The sequence below is a fragment of the Nannobrachium achirus genome (assembly GCF_963921795.1).
Source record: "Nannobrachium achirus genome assembly, chromosome: 15".
In the NCBI taxonomy this organism is placed as follows: Eukaryota; Metazoa; Chordata; class Actinopteri; order Myctophiformes; family Myctophidae; genus Nannobrachium; species Nannobrachium achirus.
In genome coordinates this window covers 46,364,395-46,385,561 of record NC_137822.1, presented here as the reverse complement: position 1 = coordinate 46,385,561, position 21,167 = coordinate 46,364,395, and the positions used below count along the sequence as shown (strand labels likewise).

Sequence of the window (21,167 nt, the reverse complement as noted above, 5' to 3'; positions counted from 1 at the left end):
ATGCCATTTGGTCTGGAGGCTAGTATTACCAGGCAATACAGTAATGTTGCTTTGGCAATATTGTTGACAAATCTTTAATAAAATATACTAACTGCACTTGCTCAGAGTTAGTTAACAATAGACTCGCAAAACAGTCACCAGTGACTTCAGGAATGAACATACATCAATATAATCCTGTTATTCAAATTGCAAAATAGCTTTTCATTGTAGGCTATTTACATAAACCTGTGTCTTTGTTAATTGAGCAGCCTAAATAAAACCATATGTCTGTGCATGATTTGCATGAAGTTGAAGGTATTCAACTCATGTAGGTTTCTATTCCATCCATGATATATAGGCCTACATTGTGTCACATACAGCCTAGTCTTTATATTCATTCATATAGGCTGCAGGCTACTCATTGTTGATAGACCATTAATGTCTTCATATATTCAAAGGTGATAAATAATTTGTTCACTGTTAATGTGTTTGACAATACACATTGTACTAAGCCCTGGGTCACACGTTTTGACTGGTTGCTCGCTGCAACACCGTCGTATGACGAACTAGAAGCAGTGCTCTTCCGAGCACAGGTCTCCACCAGGCCACACAAATCGGCCTGTTATAGCGCCACCATGAGGCTGATTTAAAAAATGTGGGGCAGAGGTTCTGAATTAGCATCCAGGGAGTGTGTGTGCTCAGTTTGGCAGCGATCGGGCCAACGGCGCCGGAGATTAGCTGGTAACAACCAGGCCACACAAATCGGCCTGTTATAGCGCCACCATGAGGCCGATTTGAAAAATGTGGGGCAGAGGTTCTAGATTGGCATCCAGGGAGTGTGTGTGCTCAGTTTGGCAGCGATCGGGCCAACGGTGACTGAGATTAGCTGTTCACAAACTGCGAGGACGCACGGACGCACGGACGGACGCACGGACGCACGGACGGACGGACGGAGGGGAAAACATACTCTCCCTCAGCCTTCGGCTGGTGGAGACAATTACAACACAGGCTTCATACACAACACCACAGCTCCAGGCGGACCGCAGCCGCTCGTTGTTTTGTTTCACCAGCGTCGCAAGATAGGTTTAGGTTAGGCATAGTACGATATTTCACCAATTCTCACCCTCGTGGCTGCTATGACATGTGAATTCACCTCAGAGGAGGGTTTTAAAAGTTTATTATTAGCCTACCTGTTAAGACTCGTTGGCAGCACACCACGGCCATTCTCCGTAGTATCTTCTTTATAAATTAATCTGATTAATATCGCCGCTATGTGAAATCCGAGCGATAACGCGTCGCTGTGAGATGTGTGCATGCTGAAACTAAACCAAAACCTTCTTCTTATAACTCTATGACCAAAACAAAACAAACTCCGTCCGCGGCCATTTGGTTAAATTCTTCTTCTACCGACAAAACGAGCATCGCTTCCGTTCTAGTGCTCCGCAGCGCCATGCACCCCATTCACACACCATTCTGTGGTGCCTGGGAGAACTACACGGCATGGAGCAAAAATGTTGGCCTCACAACACAACGCAGAATGTGTTGTGTTACCATGGGTTACCATCCCCCGAACCAAAAATGCGTAGCCGTTAGAGGAGTTTGCGTACCTGCGTACAGAGACCTAAAATGCGTGCTCAATACGCAAAATGCGTACAGGTTGGCAGGTCTGTTATATATCAAAAAAGAAATCTACACAAATTCACCCCCAACTTGGGAAACTGGCGGTGTTAAACAACAGGATTAACTCAGGGAACTTGTGATGGAGCAGTCAATGAAACAAAGCTTGTGCTTGGCACACATTTGCACTTGGGGAAGCCATCCCTGGTAGTACATCCCTATGTACAGTATGCACTCACAGGAGCCCAGTTTCCCACCGTGGTTCCAGGAAACCCTGCAGAAACTATGCATACTACAGCCCACAGGCTGAGAGCATGGTCCACCAGGACACTCATCACCTCTACAGCCCACTGGCCATGAGCTCTGTTCACACCACTGCTGCTGCAGCCACAGCCACATCCAGGCCAGTCAGCCAGGCCAGGGCCAGTATCAGTGTCAGGGAACATACTGTATGGAACACCAGGCTTCTGGACATGTACCATCAGGGACTGTTGAACGAGCACTTTATAACCTTTGCCAACCTTACTGACCCTAGCAAATCAAAGCCTGAGTGGTTTTCAACCATTTTCACATCAAGAGAACACAATAGTTGTCTGATGGGCAGCCAAGGATGCACCAAGACATTCAGGATCAAGCAAGCAGAAACGACTAGCATCACAAAGACAACAGCTTCCTCTTACAACTCCTGTCCAGTCTCCTACTAGTGAGTAGAACACAGTGTCTTCTGGCCAGTAGTAGCTCTGTCCAGTCTACTAATATGTAGAGGGCTTAATATTGATGACATCAGGGATCTCCACATATGGGCTGGTCGAGTCATCATTGTGATGTCAGAAACAGTCAACTATATGCTTCTGCTGAGCTGGTCAAGTCATCATTGTGATGTCAGAAGAGATCAGTGCAAATGAATCCTATCGTGGCCATATATGGAGCGTGACATAAGTGTGACATTAGGCGTGACTCACACACGCACAGGAGCAGCAGGTTTTTATAGTAAATGCGACCTACGGTCGCAATAAAACAGTGTCTTCTGTTCGGGCCAGTAGTAGCTCTGTCCAGTCTACCAGTAGAACATTTTGATCTTCTACAGAAGGTGAAGCAGTGTTTAACGTTGTACAGAAACAGTGAATATAGTAATAATATAATATGTAACGTTACCTGGTGCTGCCTGGCTCTCCCTCCACTCACTGGCCACCAGAGCCTCTATGATCTTCACATGAGCATCCAGACTGGGTTCACAGCTACACAACACAGAGATAATAACATACAATGACATAAAGTTACACTGGGTTCACAGCTACACAACACAGAGATAATAACATACAATGACATAAAGTTAAACTGCATGGGCTCACAGCTACACAACACAGAAAACATTAAATACAATGAGATAAAGTTAAACTGCATGGGCTGACAGCTACACAACACAGAAACAATACAATACAATGAGATAAAGTTACACTGGGTTCACAGCTACACAAAATATATAAATGCAATAAAATATAATCTACAAAAGGAAAATAAATAATAATAATCATATATATTTGTATTATTATCATCATAATGGTGCGTTCAGTGAGCAACTACACAAATAAAACTAACATTTCATGAGGCGAGCACCCAAGCTTCAAATCAATATCCAGATTATTCTCAAACTTTTGCCTCGGTTAACAAAAGATATGAGTATAGATGACAATAGAAGCAATACCAGCTCACAACGCGCTGTGAGCTTAGAGCTCAGTTCATCAAAAACACCAGTCCTTGGTTCTGGTCTCTCACGTATTAGGAAGGCAGTGTGAGACACCAGAACCAAGGACGGTTGTTCTCAATCAATCTATCATGGTTAGAATGGAGTTTAAAGTTACAATGGGTTTGCATAGGAATCAAGCAATTTAAAGTCTTTTTTTTTAACGTGAAATATCCCTTTAACCTACATGAGCAAGATTACGTGGGTCATTGGTTCTAAATGTAGGCTTTGATAGCCTTAACATTTCAGGTTAATCTCCCAGCCCTGGTTCACACCTACACACAGAAAGACGTTACATGTAATCAGCAGTTTCCACCAGAGCTTGGAGTCCCTCCTTTAACCTGAGCCGTCTGTTTGACCTGAGCAGGTTTCTATGGAAACCAAACACTGTGCAGCGCAGCGAGGATACAGTATATAGTAAGATAAAAATAACCCAGCAACCTAAACTAGAATTAGAAGAGCATTTTAAATAACTGAAACAATCATGAAAAAATTTGGCTTTGAAATTAAATTATTTCCAAGGCTAACTAAAACAAACAAACTAAAATCACAGAGAATATGTTTTAGTCTTTTTTATTTCATACATATGTCTACTATCTTGGGTGGATTAACCCATGTCCTAATGCTTTAACTTTAAAACAAATCTACAAGCTCGCATCGTGGAACTCAGTGCCGCGCTGTGAGCTTGTATATCTGCTATTTTTGAAACATCACGATTTTGAAGTCTTTGAATATATCTTTTTAAAACATTTGTAACTCAAATATTTGCTTCTGGGTGGTCCCTTGAACAACATATTTTGAGATGGGGGTCCGCGGCCAATTGTAATTTTGGGGGTCCTTGACATGAACAAGTTTAAGAACCACTGATTTAGAAGAAGGATTTAGAAGACATTTATAGCAGGCATTGACACTAAGGCTTGCCCACCTGCCCCCGGCAGGTAAATAAAACTTTCGGGCAGGTGAAGTTGGCTTTCAGCTTGCCCGACTGGGCAAGTGCTCATTTGAGAGGGGACAACGTCTATACAAACACAGGACAAGATATCTGTCTAAACACTTGAACGTGGCCAACACGCTCTGTCTTCTGGTCTGTGGAATGTAAAATAAGAGTTGGTTTCACACTCTTATAAGTGTGAAAACATCTATTCAATCATAGCTATCTAGGTATTTGGTATTTAGATTTGGAGGAGGTATTGACTTTTTTATCTCACAGCCCCAGAAAGTAACAAAATAAGTGTTAAATTAAGCAGTAATTAAAATCTTACATATCATTTTATAATGGATGATTTACTTTTCGGGCAAGTGGGCATGACCTTTGGGCAAGTAGAACATAACCTGTACTTGCCCGACGGGCAAGTGCCTCTGAGACCTTAGTGTCAACCCCTGTTTATAGAATCGGGTCAAAAATATTCAAAGACTTGCACAAAATGTTCCCGATTTTTCAAAAATAGCAGATCTACAAGCTCACAGCGCGGCACGAGTGCCGCGCTGTGAGCTTGTATATCTGCTATTTTTTAATAGTTAATGCATAAAATAATGTTTAAAGTGGTACAAATCTAAAGTGACACAGATTTACATTCAGGCTTAATGGCTTAATGGCAGGCTTTTTATTACATAATACTTGTTGTTTCTGACCTTTTTGAATGTCTATCACAAAAAAGAGAAACTAAACTAGCAAACTGTAACTAAAGTGAAATCTCTCACTAGAAGGTCTTCTTTGCAGCAGCAGCAGCAGCAGCAGCACAGAGCAGTCAGTGGTCACAGAGAGAAGCTGCTGCTGCTGGATGGATCCTTGCACAGCCACGGTATCGTATGCATGTGAAAGACTGAAAGTATTCACACAGTTGCACGTGCATGTCAGCGATTTCAGGAAGGTGTGTGTGCGCGTGTTTCTTTCCACGTGAGAACCAAATGTCCCCGCTAGTATAGTAGAATGTGACGAACAGATGCTGTGAGGAACCGTTACCCTGGTCCTCGTGAGATAAATGGTTGATTTAAGGTTAAAACATTTGTTTTAGAGATTCAGGTTGGGGTTAAAGTTAGGATTAAGGATTTTAGAAGTTACTTTGATTTATGCTTAGTTGTACGCCAGTGATGTAGGCTGAAAAGTAGCTGATCTACAAGCTCACAGCGGGTCGCAGCGCCGTGACGTGCTGTGAGCTTGTAGATCAGCAGCTTTAGTCTCCAAAAAATGGCATTCATAAAATCGCTGTCCTAAAGTGTGCTATAGTAGGTCTAATACAAACAGGACCACAATGGAAACAAGTCACCAGGACTCTTTTTTTGGGTGCTTTTAGCCTTAAAGGACCACTTCACCTCTGGGACAACCAGATCTTATTTTATTGTTGTTTGGGACACGATCAACACAATCCTGAGTTATCTTTTGTGTTTATCTGCAAAATGCATCATATGACCAGTTGTAGCATGCTGAAATACTAAAATATCTAAAAACACAGATTGAACACAACAAATAACTCAGGATTGTGTTGATCGTGTCCCAAACAACAATAAAATAAGATCTGGTTGTCCCAGAGGTGAGGTGGTCCTTTAAGACATGGCTGCCCGTAGTTGTGCCACCCACCTGGCAGCCTGGTGCCTGAACAGCAGGGGGCTGAAGATCTCTGCCAGGGCGCGGGTGGTGAGCAGGTTGGCGGAGGCGTGGTGGCACACCCTGGTGAAGTGGCGCAGCAGGCAGTGCAGGGTCAGCCAGTATTGAGGGGGCAGACCGGGGGAGCTGGCCACACCACGCAGCAACGCTCCACACTCCTCCTGGTTGGACACCTCTGTTTACAGGAGAGAGAGAGAGAGAAACTGCTGTTATATACCTCTCTGTCTCAAAAAGAAAAAAGGAGAAAGTATTGTCTAAAAAAGAATTGGAAACAGCAGATGTCATAACACCCCAAATCATCGCTGATTGCAGAAATTTCACACCGGACTTCAAGAAACTCTGGTGAAGTTGACATTTCTAGTAGTGTTGTGAGCTTAAATATCTGCTATTTTTGCTACTTTTATATGACACTCGTGCAGGATGAAGTAGGGCATTGAAGCTGAACTATATACAGTATGTAATACTGTATATGTTTCTCTTCTACCCCGGATTTGAACCTGATTTCCTGCAGTGCAGGTTATTATAATTATTATTTTATGTTTTGCTCAGGGGATGAATTGATTCTTGACCTTCAGGTCAAACTTCGTATCAGATCCTGTTTCTAGGAGAGACATGACCTTTGACACAGGATCTATATGTCTCAAAAGAGCAGGGAGACAAAATACAACCACCTCAACTGTATACAGGATTCCCATACATTTTTACCAATTAATTTCCAAAACTTTTCCAGAATATTTAACCCGATTTCAGCTCAATAACGAGTCGCTTACTGCTATGCGCAATGCCCAAAGACAGGTAGTGTATGCCAGTGGTTCTCAACCTTTTCAGGCCGTGACCCCCGAAATAATCATGTTTTAACTGGGGACCCGGCACCCTGACGAGCACTAAGAGTTGAGGAACTTTGTATAACACGGTTCTATTGTGAAAATAGCAGATCTACATGCTCACAACTCCTCGAGGCATGTAGATCGGCTATTTTCACAATTTCTGCCTCTAATAGTTGACAATTTGGCCCGTGTTTAATTTGTAATTTCAGAGGTATTTACAAAATCAATAACCAAAGACAATGCATAGCTATTTTTTCCAGGACCTTCCAGGACCCTTGAAAAATTCCAAAACTTTTCCAGTACGGGAAGAAAAAAAAAAGATCTAATTTCAAAATATTTCCAGGAATTTCATGACCGTGGGAACCCTGTGTATAAGTTATATTGTATTAACATACATTACAGACCAGTATCATGTAGACTGGATAAAATGATAACATTTTATTCATAACAATGTTACACAGTGCTGTTTAATTTATGAAGAAAAAAAAGAGAGATACAAGATTTCTGCCCAAACAGCAAACATATAAACTAGAAGCAGTGCTCTTCCGAGCACAGGTCTCCACCAGGCCACACAAATTGCCCTGTTATAGCGCCACCATGAGGCTGATTTGAGAAATTAGAAGTGGCATTTCTTCCTCTACCTAGTGGGAACGTGCACGCTCAATTTCACCAAGATTGCACGCTGTGTTCATGATTTGAGGCATTTTGTTCAAAACAGAGCAATTCTGCAAACTTTGGAAGCCAATTGTAGCCAATCAGGATGGAATATGGAAAATCGCACGTATCCATGATGATCACATGACTGTAGAGATACTGTCAACCGATTTGTAGGATCTTTGGACAACATCTTTAGGAGTAGTGTACAGAAATGTGTTTTGCAAACATCGGCCTCATGGTGGCGCTAGAACAGGGCCATTTGAAAAATGTGGGGCAGAGGTCCTGAATTGGCATCCAGGGAGTGTGTGTGCTCAGTTTGGCAGCGATCGGGCCAACGGCGCCGGAGATTAGCTGGTAACAAACTTGGGAGGACGGACGGACGGACGGACGGACGGACAGGGGCGAAAACATACTCTCCCCCTGCCTTCGGCTGGTGGAGACAATTACTACAAGCTACACATTTAAAATACATTCTGTCAAATTTAGGGGTAACAGCAGTTAGTCAAAATAAGTAACACTTGTATTACAATTTGAATGGTACATTTTGTGTGAAAGAGATTTTTTTTCTTTCTCCATAATAGATACATGACCAGGTCTATAACACATCGCAAGCTTGTAGATCGGGTATTTGAGCTATTCTTGCACATCACCGTTGTAAAAACATCACTAACTAGTGATTCTAGTTCAGAGGTACTGTAGTGTCACACACACACACACACACACACACACACACACACACACACACACACACACACACACACACACACACACACACACACACACACACACATACATACGAGGGTTGAGGATGTGACTTGAATGGAGAGGAAGTCACCAGTCAGTGGTTCAAACTGCAGCACCGCTCTGCGCTCTCAGAGCCTGTGGTCACAACGAGCGCACGGTACATTGCGACCCCATTGGCTGTTCTGACGACGAGTGCAAAAGGTACACCGCCGCCCGATTGGCCCGTTCGATGACGGTGCGCTGCTGCTACGCGACAGGCTGGCCGCTTTGTATAAGATGTAGCAGCAGATTAAAAAAAAACCTTCAGGCTCGTTTTAGTTCCTTTTAAACCACAAATGTTCCTGTTTCTGATCACGTGACTGCATTGCAAGAGGAAGACGTGTGCGTGACTGCATGCGCGCGCGTGTGTGTATGTGTGTGTGTGTGTGTGTGCGCGCGCGCGTGTGCATTTCTGTGCGAGGGCCAAATGCCCTAGTAAAAAATAATTTAGAGAAATATGACATTTTGAGGGCACTCCTGTTCCTAACAAGATAAAATGTTTGTTCGTATGTGTTGGGTTTTACGATCAATACTGTAGTTTAAATAGTTTTGAGAAGAAATGCTGCTATTTGTCCACAAAGTGACCCGCAAAAGATTGATTGCGACCGTAAGGTCGCAGTTTAGTATCAAAACCTCCACCGGCCGTCCGTCGGTCGGTCGGTCGGTCGGTCACACGTCACACGTCACACCTTTGCCCTGCTCATATCTCCGCATCAGTATGACATCACACCACATGTGTACACAAACCTTGGTGTAAACCATGGTTTTACCCTAGCAACCAACTGTTTACCCTAGCAACCAACTGTTTACCATAGCAACCATGTTTTTTTACCCTAGTCTCAATATATTGAATCCACTTTCACGATGTAAAGTCCAGTTCAACATTTCAAACACCAAAAATGGTAAAATACCAAACAATACAGGTTCTCAGGGTTCTTGAAGATCAAGAGTCTTGGTCAAATACTTCTGTTGGTTTCTGCACTGATCATTTATACAATTCAGCTGTGTTTGCTCGTGTCATCATGATGAGGTCATAAATCAGCCATGCCCAAATATAGATTTTACGGGTTTACATGCTTACTCAGTTATTCGTTATGTGAAAGTCCTATGACGTCTATGATATCTGACATCATCATACATACATTCCCTTTTATGCCCATAAATGGAGATCCCCTCTGTAGAACCAGCCACTGACATCACTGTAATGTCAGGGGAACCAAATCCCTTTTATGCCCATATATGGAGATCCCTGTGATGCCAGGGGAACCAAATCCCTTTTATGCCCATATATGGAGATATGGAGATCCCCGTGTTGCCAGGGTAACCAAATCCATTTTATGCCCATATATGGAGATCCCTGTGATGCCAGGGGAACCAAATCCCTTTTACGCCCATATATGGAGATCCCTTATGTCATCAATATTAAGCCCATATCTGTGAATATCTATGGGTACCAGATGTCTCCATATATGGTTAAATGGTCCGATATACATCACTGGCCAGAAGACCAAGAAATGGTGCAACCTCGCCCTTTGCTTTTCTCCCTTAGGCATCTTACTGGTAGGTAGTTTAATGAGGAATGCAGTATGGTGGTAGGTAGGTAGTTATGGCCTTTGATGTAAGATTTTCACTTTCTAGGATAACTATATTTGCTATTCCCAGATGATGCCCTTTTAGGGTACCCCTCATGCCCATATATGGAGATCCCCAGGCTTTACTAATTAACATAAGTTTTATGCCCATATATGGAGATCATTGTCCCAATGTCATCAGATATATGGGCAGGCAAACTAGATGGGCTGTATGGATATCCAGATGTGTGATGTAAGTGTTTTATTCCAAATGTGGCACCCCACAGACATATTTCCAGAAACAAAATCCCTTTCATGCCCATATATGGAGATTTCTGATGTCATCAATCCCAGGCCCTGTAAAAACATGGTTGCTATGGTAAACAGTTGGTTGCTAGGGTAAACAGTTGGTTGCTAGGGTAAGAAAACATGGTTGCTATGGTAAACAATTGGTTGCTAGGGTAAACAGTTGGTTGCTAGGGTAAAAAAACATGGTTGCTGTGGTAAACAGTTGGTTGCTAGGGTAAACAGTTGGTTGCTAAGGTAAAAAACATGGTTGCTATGGTAAACAGTTGGTTAGTAGGGTAAACCTTCAATGATTTTGACATCTTGTTACTAATCTGTCGGTAGATAATGCCGGTCTTATATAAGGGTCATTTGTGTACGGTGTGATGTCATACTGATGTCAGCAGTGTGACAGGAGATAAGCGACCAACGGTCGCTTATCTCCCGATTAGGGAGTCTTACTGGTGTTATTTCAAATATTTGTATTGCGACCGTAGGGAGCTACTTACTGTAGAAACCTCCACCGGCTGTCCGTGGGTGAGTGAGTGAGTGAGTCAGTCACACTTTTGCCCTGCTCATATCTCCACAACCGTTGCCCCCATCCATGCCAAATTTTGCACACACACTCCTTGACTGCCAAACTACAACCTCCAAGGACCCCCGGAGTCCCAGGGACCCCCAGATGTAAAAAATGACCAAATGTGCTCACACGTCACACGTCACACTTTTTCCTTGCTTATATCTCCGCACCCGTTGACCCGATCCATGCCAGATTTTACACACACACTCCTTGCCTGCCAAACTACAACCTCCAAGGACCCCCGGAGCCCCAGGGACCCCAGGTCCCTGGGGGACCCCCAGATGTAAAAAATGACCAAATGTGCAAAAATGACCAAATCACCACCCCAACGGGGCTGCTCACGGGGAATTCCCGGGGACCACCGACTCCTGGTGCTCCAGAACGGATGCAAAAGTGGTGGCGCCCCCAGTGGAGGACCCCCTGCCACTGCAGCGCACACAAAATGCCATAACTCGGGCTAGGAGCGTCCGGGAGAGCCGGGGCCGGTACCTATTCGTCCGCCAAGGCAACGCGGAGACCCCACCCCTCATTTCTCACATGGCCCTATTGTAGCGCCACCTTCAGGCCGATTTTTAAAACACATTTTTGGACACTGCTCCTACAGTTTTTGCCCTAAAATCACGAATATCACTACACAGCATGTCTACACTCATGTCATCAACATGGATCAGGAAGATTTTGGAAAAACACATTTTTGCCCTATTTGTGGAGATAAGCCACCTACGGTCGCTTATCTCCCGATTAGGGAGTCTTACTGGTACCCTGTATACAGTAACATGTATACAAGGATGAAATGTGACAGATACAAAAGCAGATTGAAATCCAGTGGTTCTCAAACATCAAGTCAAAGACCTCAAAATGATGATGGCCACAAACCCCTAATAAGAAATTGTGCCACCCTAAAATAAGATTTGTGTGGTGAGAATAGTGCGACGATTCGTAAGAATCAAAGCGAGTTCAGGGGGCGGTCCCAAGGGAGCGCGCGCGCGGAGGGGGGTGGGTCACTAGGTCCTGCCCCCCCCCTTACCCATAGTTCTTAGGGAAGTCAGATGGTGGGACTCAGTCTCATTGCATAGCACTGCTACTGCTACCACGCTGCTACTACACGCTGTTTCTCTGCTCATTCCACTACCGTGTTAACTGTCGATGAGGTTGGTTGAAGTGTTAGTGTTAGGTTGTGTGTTACTCACCATGTTCAGCATGTCCGCGGCGGTATCAGACGAGGAGGGAGAAGTCTTCGACGAAGCGGAAGTAGAGGAGGCGATCCCGGATACCGGTGTTCCGGCGGCTCAGCTGGGGACAGTCGTTCCCCCCACCCCCCGCAGGAGTATCAGGCTGAACCCGCAGACCCCGCAGATAAAAATAGCCGACTGGCCAGTGAACAAAATACTGGAGGTGTTGTATGCAAATGGGCTGTCTGCCCCCGCCGGGCTTGACCATGAAGGCTTGTTTCAGTTCCTGGTAGAGGCCGAACGAGCAGCTCAAGTGGAGCCACAGACATCCGGAACACCCAAAGCCAAAGCCCGGGGAAAAAGAGTGGCGAAAGTCAACAATACCGGCCCAGCAAAAAAGAAAAAGCCCGCAGAGGGCAATCCATCCAACGAAGGGGCGCCCGACAACGGCACCCCCGCAGGCACCGTGGATCCCACGGTCCTGTTAGCGCTGACGGATATCAAGAACGCCTTGTCCGGGATGAGCCAGCGCCTCGACTCGCTCGAGGCAGGAAGCGAGGCGGGCCCAAAGACCGGAGTCATGGAAGCAGCCATGCATTTGCCCTCCGACATGCACAACCTGCCACGGAAGAATCTGGGAACGGCCGTTCCCGCTCCAGCCACAGGATCAGCGTTCCTGTCCCCAGCCGCCGCCATCCCCGACGCGCTGCGCAGCCAGATCCTATCAGGTAAAGTGCCGTTTCTCTTTGCTTGCTGGTTAGTAAGGTTAGCTGTTTCTAAAAATGCGCTGCTTGCCTCGACAGGTCAGGACGTAAATCTGGTGAAGATTCTGCTCTGCGCGGCAGAGTCCTCAGCGGACCGCTTTGTGGATTGCGGGGACTTTTCAGTGATCCTTAAAGATAGCGACCCCAGGCTCTCCAGAATCTTGACCCTAGCAGAGTTCATTGTAGCATTCGGTGTCTACAGAGACACTATGTGCGAGATATACCCAGAGCGCAGAGCTGAGCTCGATGCGTATTTGTCCATAATTGCCGATATGGCGTATACTTACGGGGGAGGGCTGTTCTATGAATATCACAAAAGTTTCTCTTCCAAATCTGCAATGCATATCCAGCGTTTCAATCAGCGGATCGACTGGTCCGTCCAGGATCTAAGCTTGATAAGCCGCCATTTCTCAGCCCATCCCCCTTTGTCCTGCTCGCTGTGCAGCTCATTCAGCCACAGAACCGAGCTGTGCCCCAAGGCTCTAGCCCACGAGGCACCGACCAAGCCCACCCCAAGCGGCCAGCAGCAGGCGAGGGGCCTCGGGCTTCAGGCTCCAGCCTTTACGAGACAGGTGCCGTACGATCCCAATCGTAAAGTTCCCATATGCATTCAATTTAATGAGAACGTATGTACCTTTCCACATTGTAAATACATGCATATTTGCAGTTGGTGCGCGGACAACCATCCCCGGTCGGTCTGTCCCAGGAGGTCTCGCCCAACGCCCAAGAGTGGGAAATAATTAAAGAGAATCACCCATCAACTCCCGTGGATGTCCCGGCTCTTACTGCTGCTCTTTCTGAACACCCAAACAGATGCTGGGTTAAATATTTGATTGTGGGGCTAATGCGGGGGTTTTTAGCAGGGCTATGCTGGCTACCAAAAACATCATTTGTGTGTCCAAACCTCAGGTCTGCGCTGGCAGAGCCCGAAGTAGTTGACGAGCTCCTAGGGAAGGAAGTTAAGAAAGGTCACTTAATCGGTCCGTTCGCTAGGTCTCTCTTTAGCCTGTTCAGAGTCAGCCCGATAGGAGTAGCGACAAGGAAATATTCGGGAAAAAAGCGCCTCATATTTGACCTGTCCGCGCCCCATAACAGCCCCACTCCTAGCATTAATAGCTTGATTCCGCTAGCGCCGTTTTCTCTTTTTTACGCATCAATAGATAACGCTATTCAAATGATCAAAAGTGCGGGGCCGGGGGCCTGGCTGGCAAAAGCGGACATAGTGGATGCATTTAAAGTGATGCCTCTCCACCCCTCGCAGTGGCACCTGTTCGGAATTCAATGGCGCTCTAATTTCTATTTTGCGGTTAAACTGACCTTCGGGTGCCGCAGCAGCCCGAGGATTTTTGACACTTTGTCAGAAGCGTTGTGCTGGGTTCTGTATAACGAGTACAAACTCCCTTTCGTTTTGCACCTGTTAGACGATTTCCTCACTATTGATTACGCGTCGGCGCCTCCGGCAAGGTGCATTTCCATTGTACGTCATGTATTCAATTCTCTAGGCGTACCATTATCCGAAGAGAAAACAGTGGGGCCGGCGACTCGCATCGAATTTTTGGGCATTATGCTTGATAGCGTGCGCATGCAGGCGGCCCTACCAGCAGAAAAATTGGTGCGCATTAGGGGACTCGTAAAGTCTTTTTTAGACAAAACACAGGCAGCGAAAAGGGAATTATTGTCTCTCTTAGGCCATTTAAATTTCGCTATGCGCATCATTCCCCAGGGCCGCTCCTTCGTTTCCCGGCTTATCGACCTGTCAAAATCAAAAAAGGAGATGAAAGACATGATAGAGTTAGACGAGGGGAGCCGCTCGGATCTTAAATTTTGGGCGCTTTTCCTAGAGCAGTGGAACGGTATTTCGTTTTTCTATAATTCAGAGATAGAATCACCAGAGTCTATGCAATTCTTCACGGACGCAGCCCTGTCCGTGGGGTTCGGGGGTTATTGCAACGGGGAGTGGTTTGCCAGCAGGTGGCCAAAGGAATTTAATGACTTACCTTCTGTATGTAAATCTACTGCTTTGTATGAGATTTATCCGATAGTAGCGGCAGCATCTCTCTGGGGAGGCGAATGGGCTCGCAAACGGATATGCGTCCTGTGTGATAATGAAGCAACGGTGCAGGTCATTAACAAGGGCCGCTCGTCGATTGCTATGATTAATAAATTTGTAAGACGCCTTACCTGGCTATGCCTCCAGGGTAATTTCATTATTCAGGCAGTCTTTATTCCGGGGAAAGAAAACAGCATTGCTGATGCGCTGTCCCGCTTTAAATTCCAGGAGTTCCGCACGCTGTGCCCAGGAGCGGCGGAGCTCGGCTGGCAAGTTCCAGCTTTCTCGGAGCTGGTACTGGATTAGGCCAGGAAAGGCCTCTGGCCTACCTCATGGATGCTGCCGCGAAGTACATGAGGAAAGGGCTGGCGCCCAGTACAATTAAAGCATATGATTCTGCATGGTGGTTCTTTCGTTCTTTTTGTGCCAGGTTCACATGTCCCCCCCTCCCACTTAATATTCCCCTGATCTGCGCATTTATTGTACACTCGTATGAGTCTAGGAAATTACAGGCCCCTTCTATCAAGGCGCTCATTTCGGGCGTGCAATTCCACCTGCGTTGCCTCGAACCTACCGTCCCAAGCATTTTAAGTAACCCGGCCATCCAGCTCCTGCTCAGCGGTCTCAAAAAAGATCAAGCACAAGGCAATGACCGCAGATTACCCATTACTATCACGGTGTTGCACGGGATGGTGGGGAAGTTAAGGGGAGGCATGTATTCTCAGTATGATAATCTCTTGCTAGAAGCAGTGCTTCTAATGGCTTTCTATGCTTTTCTTAGGTGCGGGGAATACACAGCAAACTCACTGGCTTTTGATCCAACTAGGGATCTCTGTTTTTCTGATCTATCTATGCAGCCCACGCATTATACCATTCTGCTAAAGCATTCAAAAAATGATAAATTTAGTGAAGGCACCCCAGTCGTGGTAGCAAGAACTAACACTGTGTTTTGTCCTTTCACCTCCATGCTCAAATACCTGGCGGTCCGCCCGATGTCTTCGCTGAATGAGCCCCTGTTTCGCACGGACGGCGGACGCCCAATGACGCGCGCCTGGTTCAGCACCAAACTGAGAGAGATTTGCCAAAGCTGCGGCCTCTCACCGTTACTCCACACTCCTCACTCCCTAAGGATTGGAGCGGCTACTACGGCAGCGTTGTTGGTGCCCTCGGCTACCCTTAAATCGCTGGGCAGATGGTCATCGGCGGCCTACGTGCGCTACATCAGATTCTGCAAACCTGAAATCCTGCACGCACAGAGACTGATGAGCAATCACGGGGCCCAGCTGGAGTAATCAAGACGGCAATCGAACAGACTCTCTCCGATCAGCTGTGAGGTCGCGGCGTCATCGATAGGGCGTGGGCTGTTATCTATACAGGATTGGCATTATTGATAGGTGTGTTCGTCTGTTTATGCATCGCTGTGAGTTATAAATTCTATCATGCAAAAGCTAGGTGGTTGCTGGGGTGTTAGTTAGGTAGGATGTGAAGCTGTATGACGCTGTAGTTATATGAATTAAAGGTTTCATCGCTGCTTTTGGTTCTGCTGTCTATATATATACGTCCATGTTGCTGCTTCCGTTTTCTCTAGGGTGTTTAGTATGGCTTCAGTCAGATTGCAGTATATAGTTATAGTCAGCAGTACCACCTTTCCTCACCGTTGGGTTTGGTCTGCAGCTGCTAACATTCTTAATTATTAAATTATTTTAGCAGTACTTATAGCGTTTTTGGCAAGCTGCCAATATCATTGCTTAATATTTTGCTTAGTAATATTGGCTAGCACTGGCATGGGATTCTGAGATTTTGGCGTGCTTTGGGGGGTTTGTAGTTTTGGGGGGTATCGGGCCAGGGCTCGCTGTAATTAGATTATGCCCTCGATGCTCATGGTAACATGAGGATCGTGGGTTCAGCGAGCCATGGCCCGAGGCAGAACCCCATGCCAAACCATGCTAACTTAGGCTATAGATTCTATGCTGTCTTATAGTAGAGCTAAGGTAGACTGCCAATACTATGCGCTTAGATATAGGCTTAGATTCTATGCTGTCGCTATAGTAGGGTGCTCAATATGCCATGTTGTGTGATGCTTGCTTTCTGCTTCATTCTGGTCAATAAAGTATATCTTAACCCAAGTGATCGTCTCCTGAAATAGTGCGACGATTCGTAAGAATCAAAGCGAGTTCAGGGGGCGGTCCCAAGGGAGCGCGCGCGCGGAGGGGGGTGGGTCACTAGGTCCTGCCCCCCCCCTTACCCATAGTTCTTAGGGAAGTCAGATGGTGGGACTCAGTCTCATTGCATAGCACTGCCCCGCCACCACCCCAGCGCCACCTTCAGGTTCTGCCTTAGATCCCCCTCGGGGGGTATCGGGCCAGGGCTCGCTGTAATTAGATTATGCCCTCGATGCTCATGGTAACATGAGGATCGTGGGTTCAGCGAGCCATGGCCCGAGGCAGAACCCCATGCCAAACCATGCTAACTTAGGCTATAGATTCTATGCTGTCTTATAGTAGAGCTAAGGTAGACTGCCAATACTATGCGCTTAGATATAGGCTTAGATTCTATGCTGTCGCTATAGTAGGGTGCTCAATATGCCATGTTGTGTGATGCTTGCTTTCTGCTTCATTCTGGTCAATAAAGTATATCTTAACCCAAGTGATCGTCTCCTGAATTAGGTTTAGTACAGAATTCTCTGTAATTCTCTCTCCTTTCACAGAATACAACAAAACAACAACAGCAACACAAATAATTCCACCCACCTTGTTTTCCACCAGTAAAACCTGTTATGTGCCATAATAATAAACAGATATGGTTTCTATGGTAACCGTGGTAGAGAATGAAACCTATGGTCTGAAGAGAGTCATTCTCTGGCTGTGTTTAATATTAATAGTGAAAGTGTTCCTCATCTTGCTGAGGCCCCCTGAAGGAGCCATGTGGGTCCCTGTACCATACAGTACTGAGGTCCCCTGAAGGACCCATGTGGGTCCCTGTACCATACAGTACTGAGGCCCCCTGAAGGAGCCATGTGGGTCCCTGTACCATAATTCAACCAATTTAGACCACAGGCCCATTCTACAAATGTCTTCTAAGTCCCAACAGTTTTCTAAGAAAAAAAGGTGTGTTGCTATTTCAGTGGTACTCAAACGTTTTCATGTCAAGGACTGCCAAAATGTGATGTACTTTGGCCTCGCAGCCCCATCTCCCACTCCTCTTCCCTCCATGACCTTACATGAAAGCTAGATTAGGTGTGTGGTCTACCTATGTTATTGTTTTTTCTAGATTGATATTCCTATGCATTTGTTGTATTGACATATTATCTTGCTTATTGTATTGATGTATTACCTGCTTATTGTAAGCCGCTTTTAATTAAAAGCGTCTGCTAAATGTAGGGATGGGTATCGTCTGCGCTACTTTTAATGGTATCGATTGCATGACGTCGATACTATCGGGTATCGGTTCACGTAAAAACGAACGATACCTCGTTTCGATACTCTGGAACGCACCCCTGGCCGGTCGCATCTGTAACAGTTGGGCTACGGAGAGTTTATTGACTGCTTTAGTAGGCTACACTCCTTACTGAGGAAAATGGTCGACAATAGCCTATAATGTTTATTATTATGATGATTATCCAATGTCTATACTCTCCGCTCCGCCACACTGTGTGATCATCATCATCATCACCTCTGCTCTACCGCTGCTGCGGTAGAGCAGTTAAACTTAAATAAAAAAAGTATCGAAAATGGTATCGAAAAGGGTATCGTATCGATTCAAAGGTGAATGATACCCATCCCTAGCTAAATGCCTAAATTGTATATATTTTTTTAATAGCAGATCCACAAGCTCATAGCGGGTCACTTTGTGCTTGTAGAACATAATAATGGTTAAAGTGGTTTAGTTTCCTCAGAGGGTCAACAGGTACACAGTGATAGCCATCCTACTGGGTCTGCTGAGTTTGTGTTCAAAGGTCCAGCAGGTCAGCTGCAGGCCACTGACATCATTACGTCAGACCTGCCAATCATTAACCACCGTACAGTCAGTGAACCTCTGGCCTCCGCTACCCCACCTGAATTAAATGCTCTAGCCGGCCTGAATTAAAACCTTTAAGGGGAGCACACACTGAACGCGGACGGCTGCGCAGCGCCGCGTTGCGGTATCGACGCACGTGAAGTGCCGCACGGTAACCCCAACTGGATGCGGCGCGCTGCCACACAGCACATCCATTTCCCCCGGTGGGGAGAACCATGGGAGAACATGTTCAACGCGCGGCAACGCTGGACAAATAGAACAGTGGCGTATCGGCGCGGCAGACGAGGTCGGCAGACCCGCGGTTGCACGCATTGACGCCGCCGGTGTGGGTCAGTTCATTGAAAATAACGGGGCTGTATTTTTTGACACGCCGCTTCCGCGCCGCCTCCACGTCCAGTGTGTGTTCCCCTTTAGCCTGCTCTACCCCGCCTGAATTAAAAGGTGGTGTTAATTCATGCAGGACACAAGCGTCTGGCCCTCATCAGCTCCTTATCCTATTCCTCATTCACAGCTCTTCTGGTAATTTACGTCACACTGTCATACCTGGAATATAGCTCACGCTCTGTAAGGGAGGCTCCTTTAAAGCTTTGTGAGCTTGTAGATCTGCTATTTTCAGAGTGTAGCACCCGAGCGCAAACAGACAAAAAAATACTTTTCTTCTAGTTCTACTGGATCTCTTGTCCAATAGTCCCTCCCTAACATTCTAGCTGTTATTTGTTGACAAAATTGTCAATACGTTTAGTCTTAGTTTTAGTCACCATAGCTTAGTTTTGATTTAGCTTTTGTCAGTGAGAAAAAGCAAGTCGACAGACACTTTCTGTCAAAGTTTTAGTAGAAATTCTTTACCTTGCTCTCTTGACCTCTGACCAGAATGGTCTATAGTACGTCTTACTTATACTTCTGTATTAGAACAGTGAAGACCATTTAACTCAGCTACTTTTTGTTTTATTTGATATATGATGTTCAGCAGCATTATATGTTGTTTTGTTCTTTGTTTGTCAAATGTTTTTTGTTTTTCTGTGTCTTATATGTTACTATAACTAGCCCTTACCCGTTCAAAGATATGAGCTCCAAAATGATGTGCAGTGTGTGGGTTATGGGATGTGCACTGTGCACACAGTATATGAGGGATGGAAAGTAACTTTAACTGGTGCTTGCATGATGTAGGAGCATCAATGTAAGAAACCCGTTTCGTTTAATGGCTACAGAGATACTGTCCCCCCCCCCCCAGCCCGCCCGCCCACCCGCCTGCACACACACCCGCCTGCCTGCACACACACACACACACACACACACACACACACAGAGCTGGTTAAACATTTTGCCTCAAGCTAGATGCAGAATAGATGTGCCTCATGCTAGATGCAGAATAGATAGTAGATACACCATAAAAATGCTAATATACAGCATACGATTTGTGAAAGTGACAAACGGGCTTCACAGTTATGTCAGGTGTGTTCATATGCTAATGGTGATGCGATTTCAGATCAATTGCTCCAGCCACTGAGGAGAAACGCTGTTTCAGACAGACAGACACTCACTCAGACAGACATTCGCAAAATTATAGTATAGATTGAAAATCCAAAATTAACACTGCTCCAGTGTGGAAGGCTTTTCTCACCCTCAACCGGGTCTGTGGACCAGTTGAACCTGGACGTAAGCTTCCAGTGCAATGACACCATGGCTACAGCTTTACATTGTGTAGTTATGATGTAAGTCCATAGACCGCTGAGATCATTATCTAGTGTAGGTCACTGGTTCTCAAAGTGAGGTCCGGGGACCCACCAGCGGTTCATGAGGAGGTTTCAGGGGGTCCCATGTATGGCCTACTTGTGCACCAGCAGAGTGCACCATGAGGTGCACTCACTACTGGATAAAACAGGAATGCTGGTCCCTCATTGGCTGTTACTCAACCTCTGCCAAAAAAATACCCCTTTGTACCCCTTCCCTGCCATGCCCGAGGAACCCGAAGATTTAATAAGCTTTAATTAAAAAGAAATAATTGATCGAAGCGGAACTAAAATAGGCCGGAACTAATGCTCCGGGATCGGTTTCTACACGGACACATTATTGAGCAGACCGATTAACATTGAGGCCGTAAACCGGAAGCGGATGGTCCGTCCTCTATTTTGGCCCGTTGGCTTTCTGTGTAAACACCGCGGCTTACAGACGGAGAACTTATTGATCAATTGAAAAAATTTAAAAGGATTTGAGAAGCTGATGGAAATGAATACGCGAACACACGATGCATAGCAGTGTCCGATCACGCACGATGGGAACTGGATGAGCGCCTGCGTTAACAGGTAGGAGAAGCCAGCAGTGAAAGACATAGAAAAATCTTCGGGCTCCTCGGCCGTAAACTACGAATGAGTTAATGATGAAGTTTCAAGATATGCTGGTCCCTGATTGGGCTACAGGCTTAAACACACACAACTACCTACCTACTTACCTTTATTAAAACTGGTGAAAGATTGACATTATTGTCAAATAACATAGGCTAACAGGCAGACATTTGT

At 45.7% G+C, this 21,167-nt stretch overlaps 2 protein-coding genes across 2 annotated transcripts in view; one reads left to right on the top strand and one right to left on the bottom strand.

Moving 5' to 3' along the window:
- Positions 1 to 21,167, bottom strand: part of pik3r1 (phosphoinositide-3-kinase, regulatory subunit 1 (alpha)) — a 109,691-nt gene that overhangs the window by 29,464 nt on the left and 59,060 nt on the right. Inside the window, exons 6-7 of the mRNA XM_080743794.1 lie at positions 5,919 to 6,120; positions 2,752 to 2,834 (exon numbers count right to left, since the gene is read on the bottom strand). Coding sequence (XP_080599920.1) covers positions 2,752 to 2,834; positions 5,919 to 6,120 — 285 coding nt within the window. The remainder of the gene's footprint in view (positions 1 to 2,751; positions 2,835 to 5,918; positions 6,121 to 21,167) is intronic.
- LOC308300023 (uncharacterized protein) lies at positions 11,827 to 13,558 on the top strand. The gene is made up of 2 exons (XM_080743796.1): positions 11,827 to 12,548; positions 13,030 to 13,558. The coding sequence occupies exons 1-2, from the start codon at positions 11,840 to 11,842 to the stop codon at positions 13,068 to 13,070; spliced, it is 750 nt and encodes a 249-aa protein (XP_080599922.1). The 5' UTR covers positions 11,827 to 11,839; the 3' UTR covers positions 13,071 to 13,558.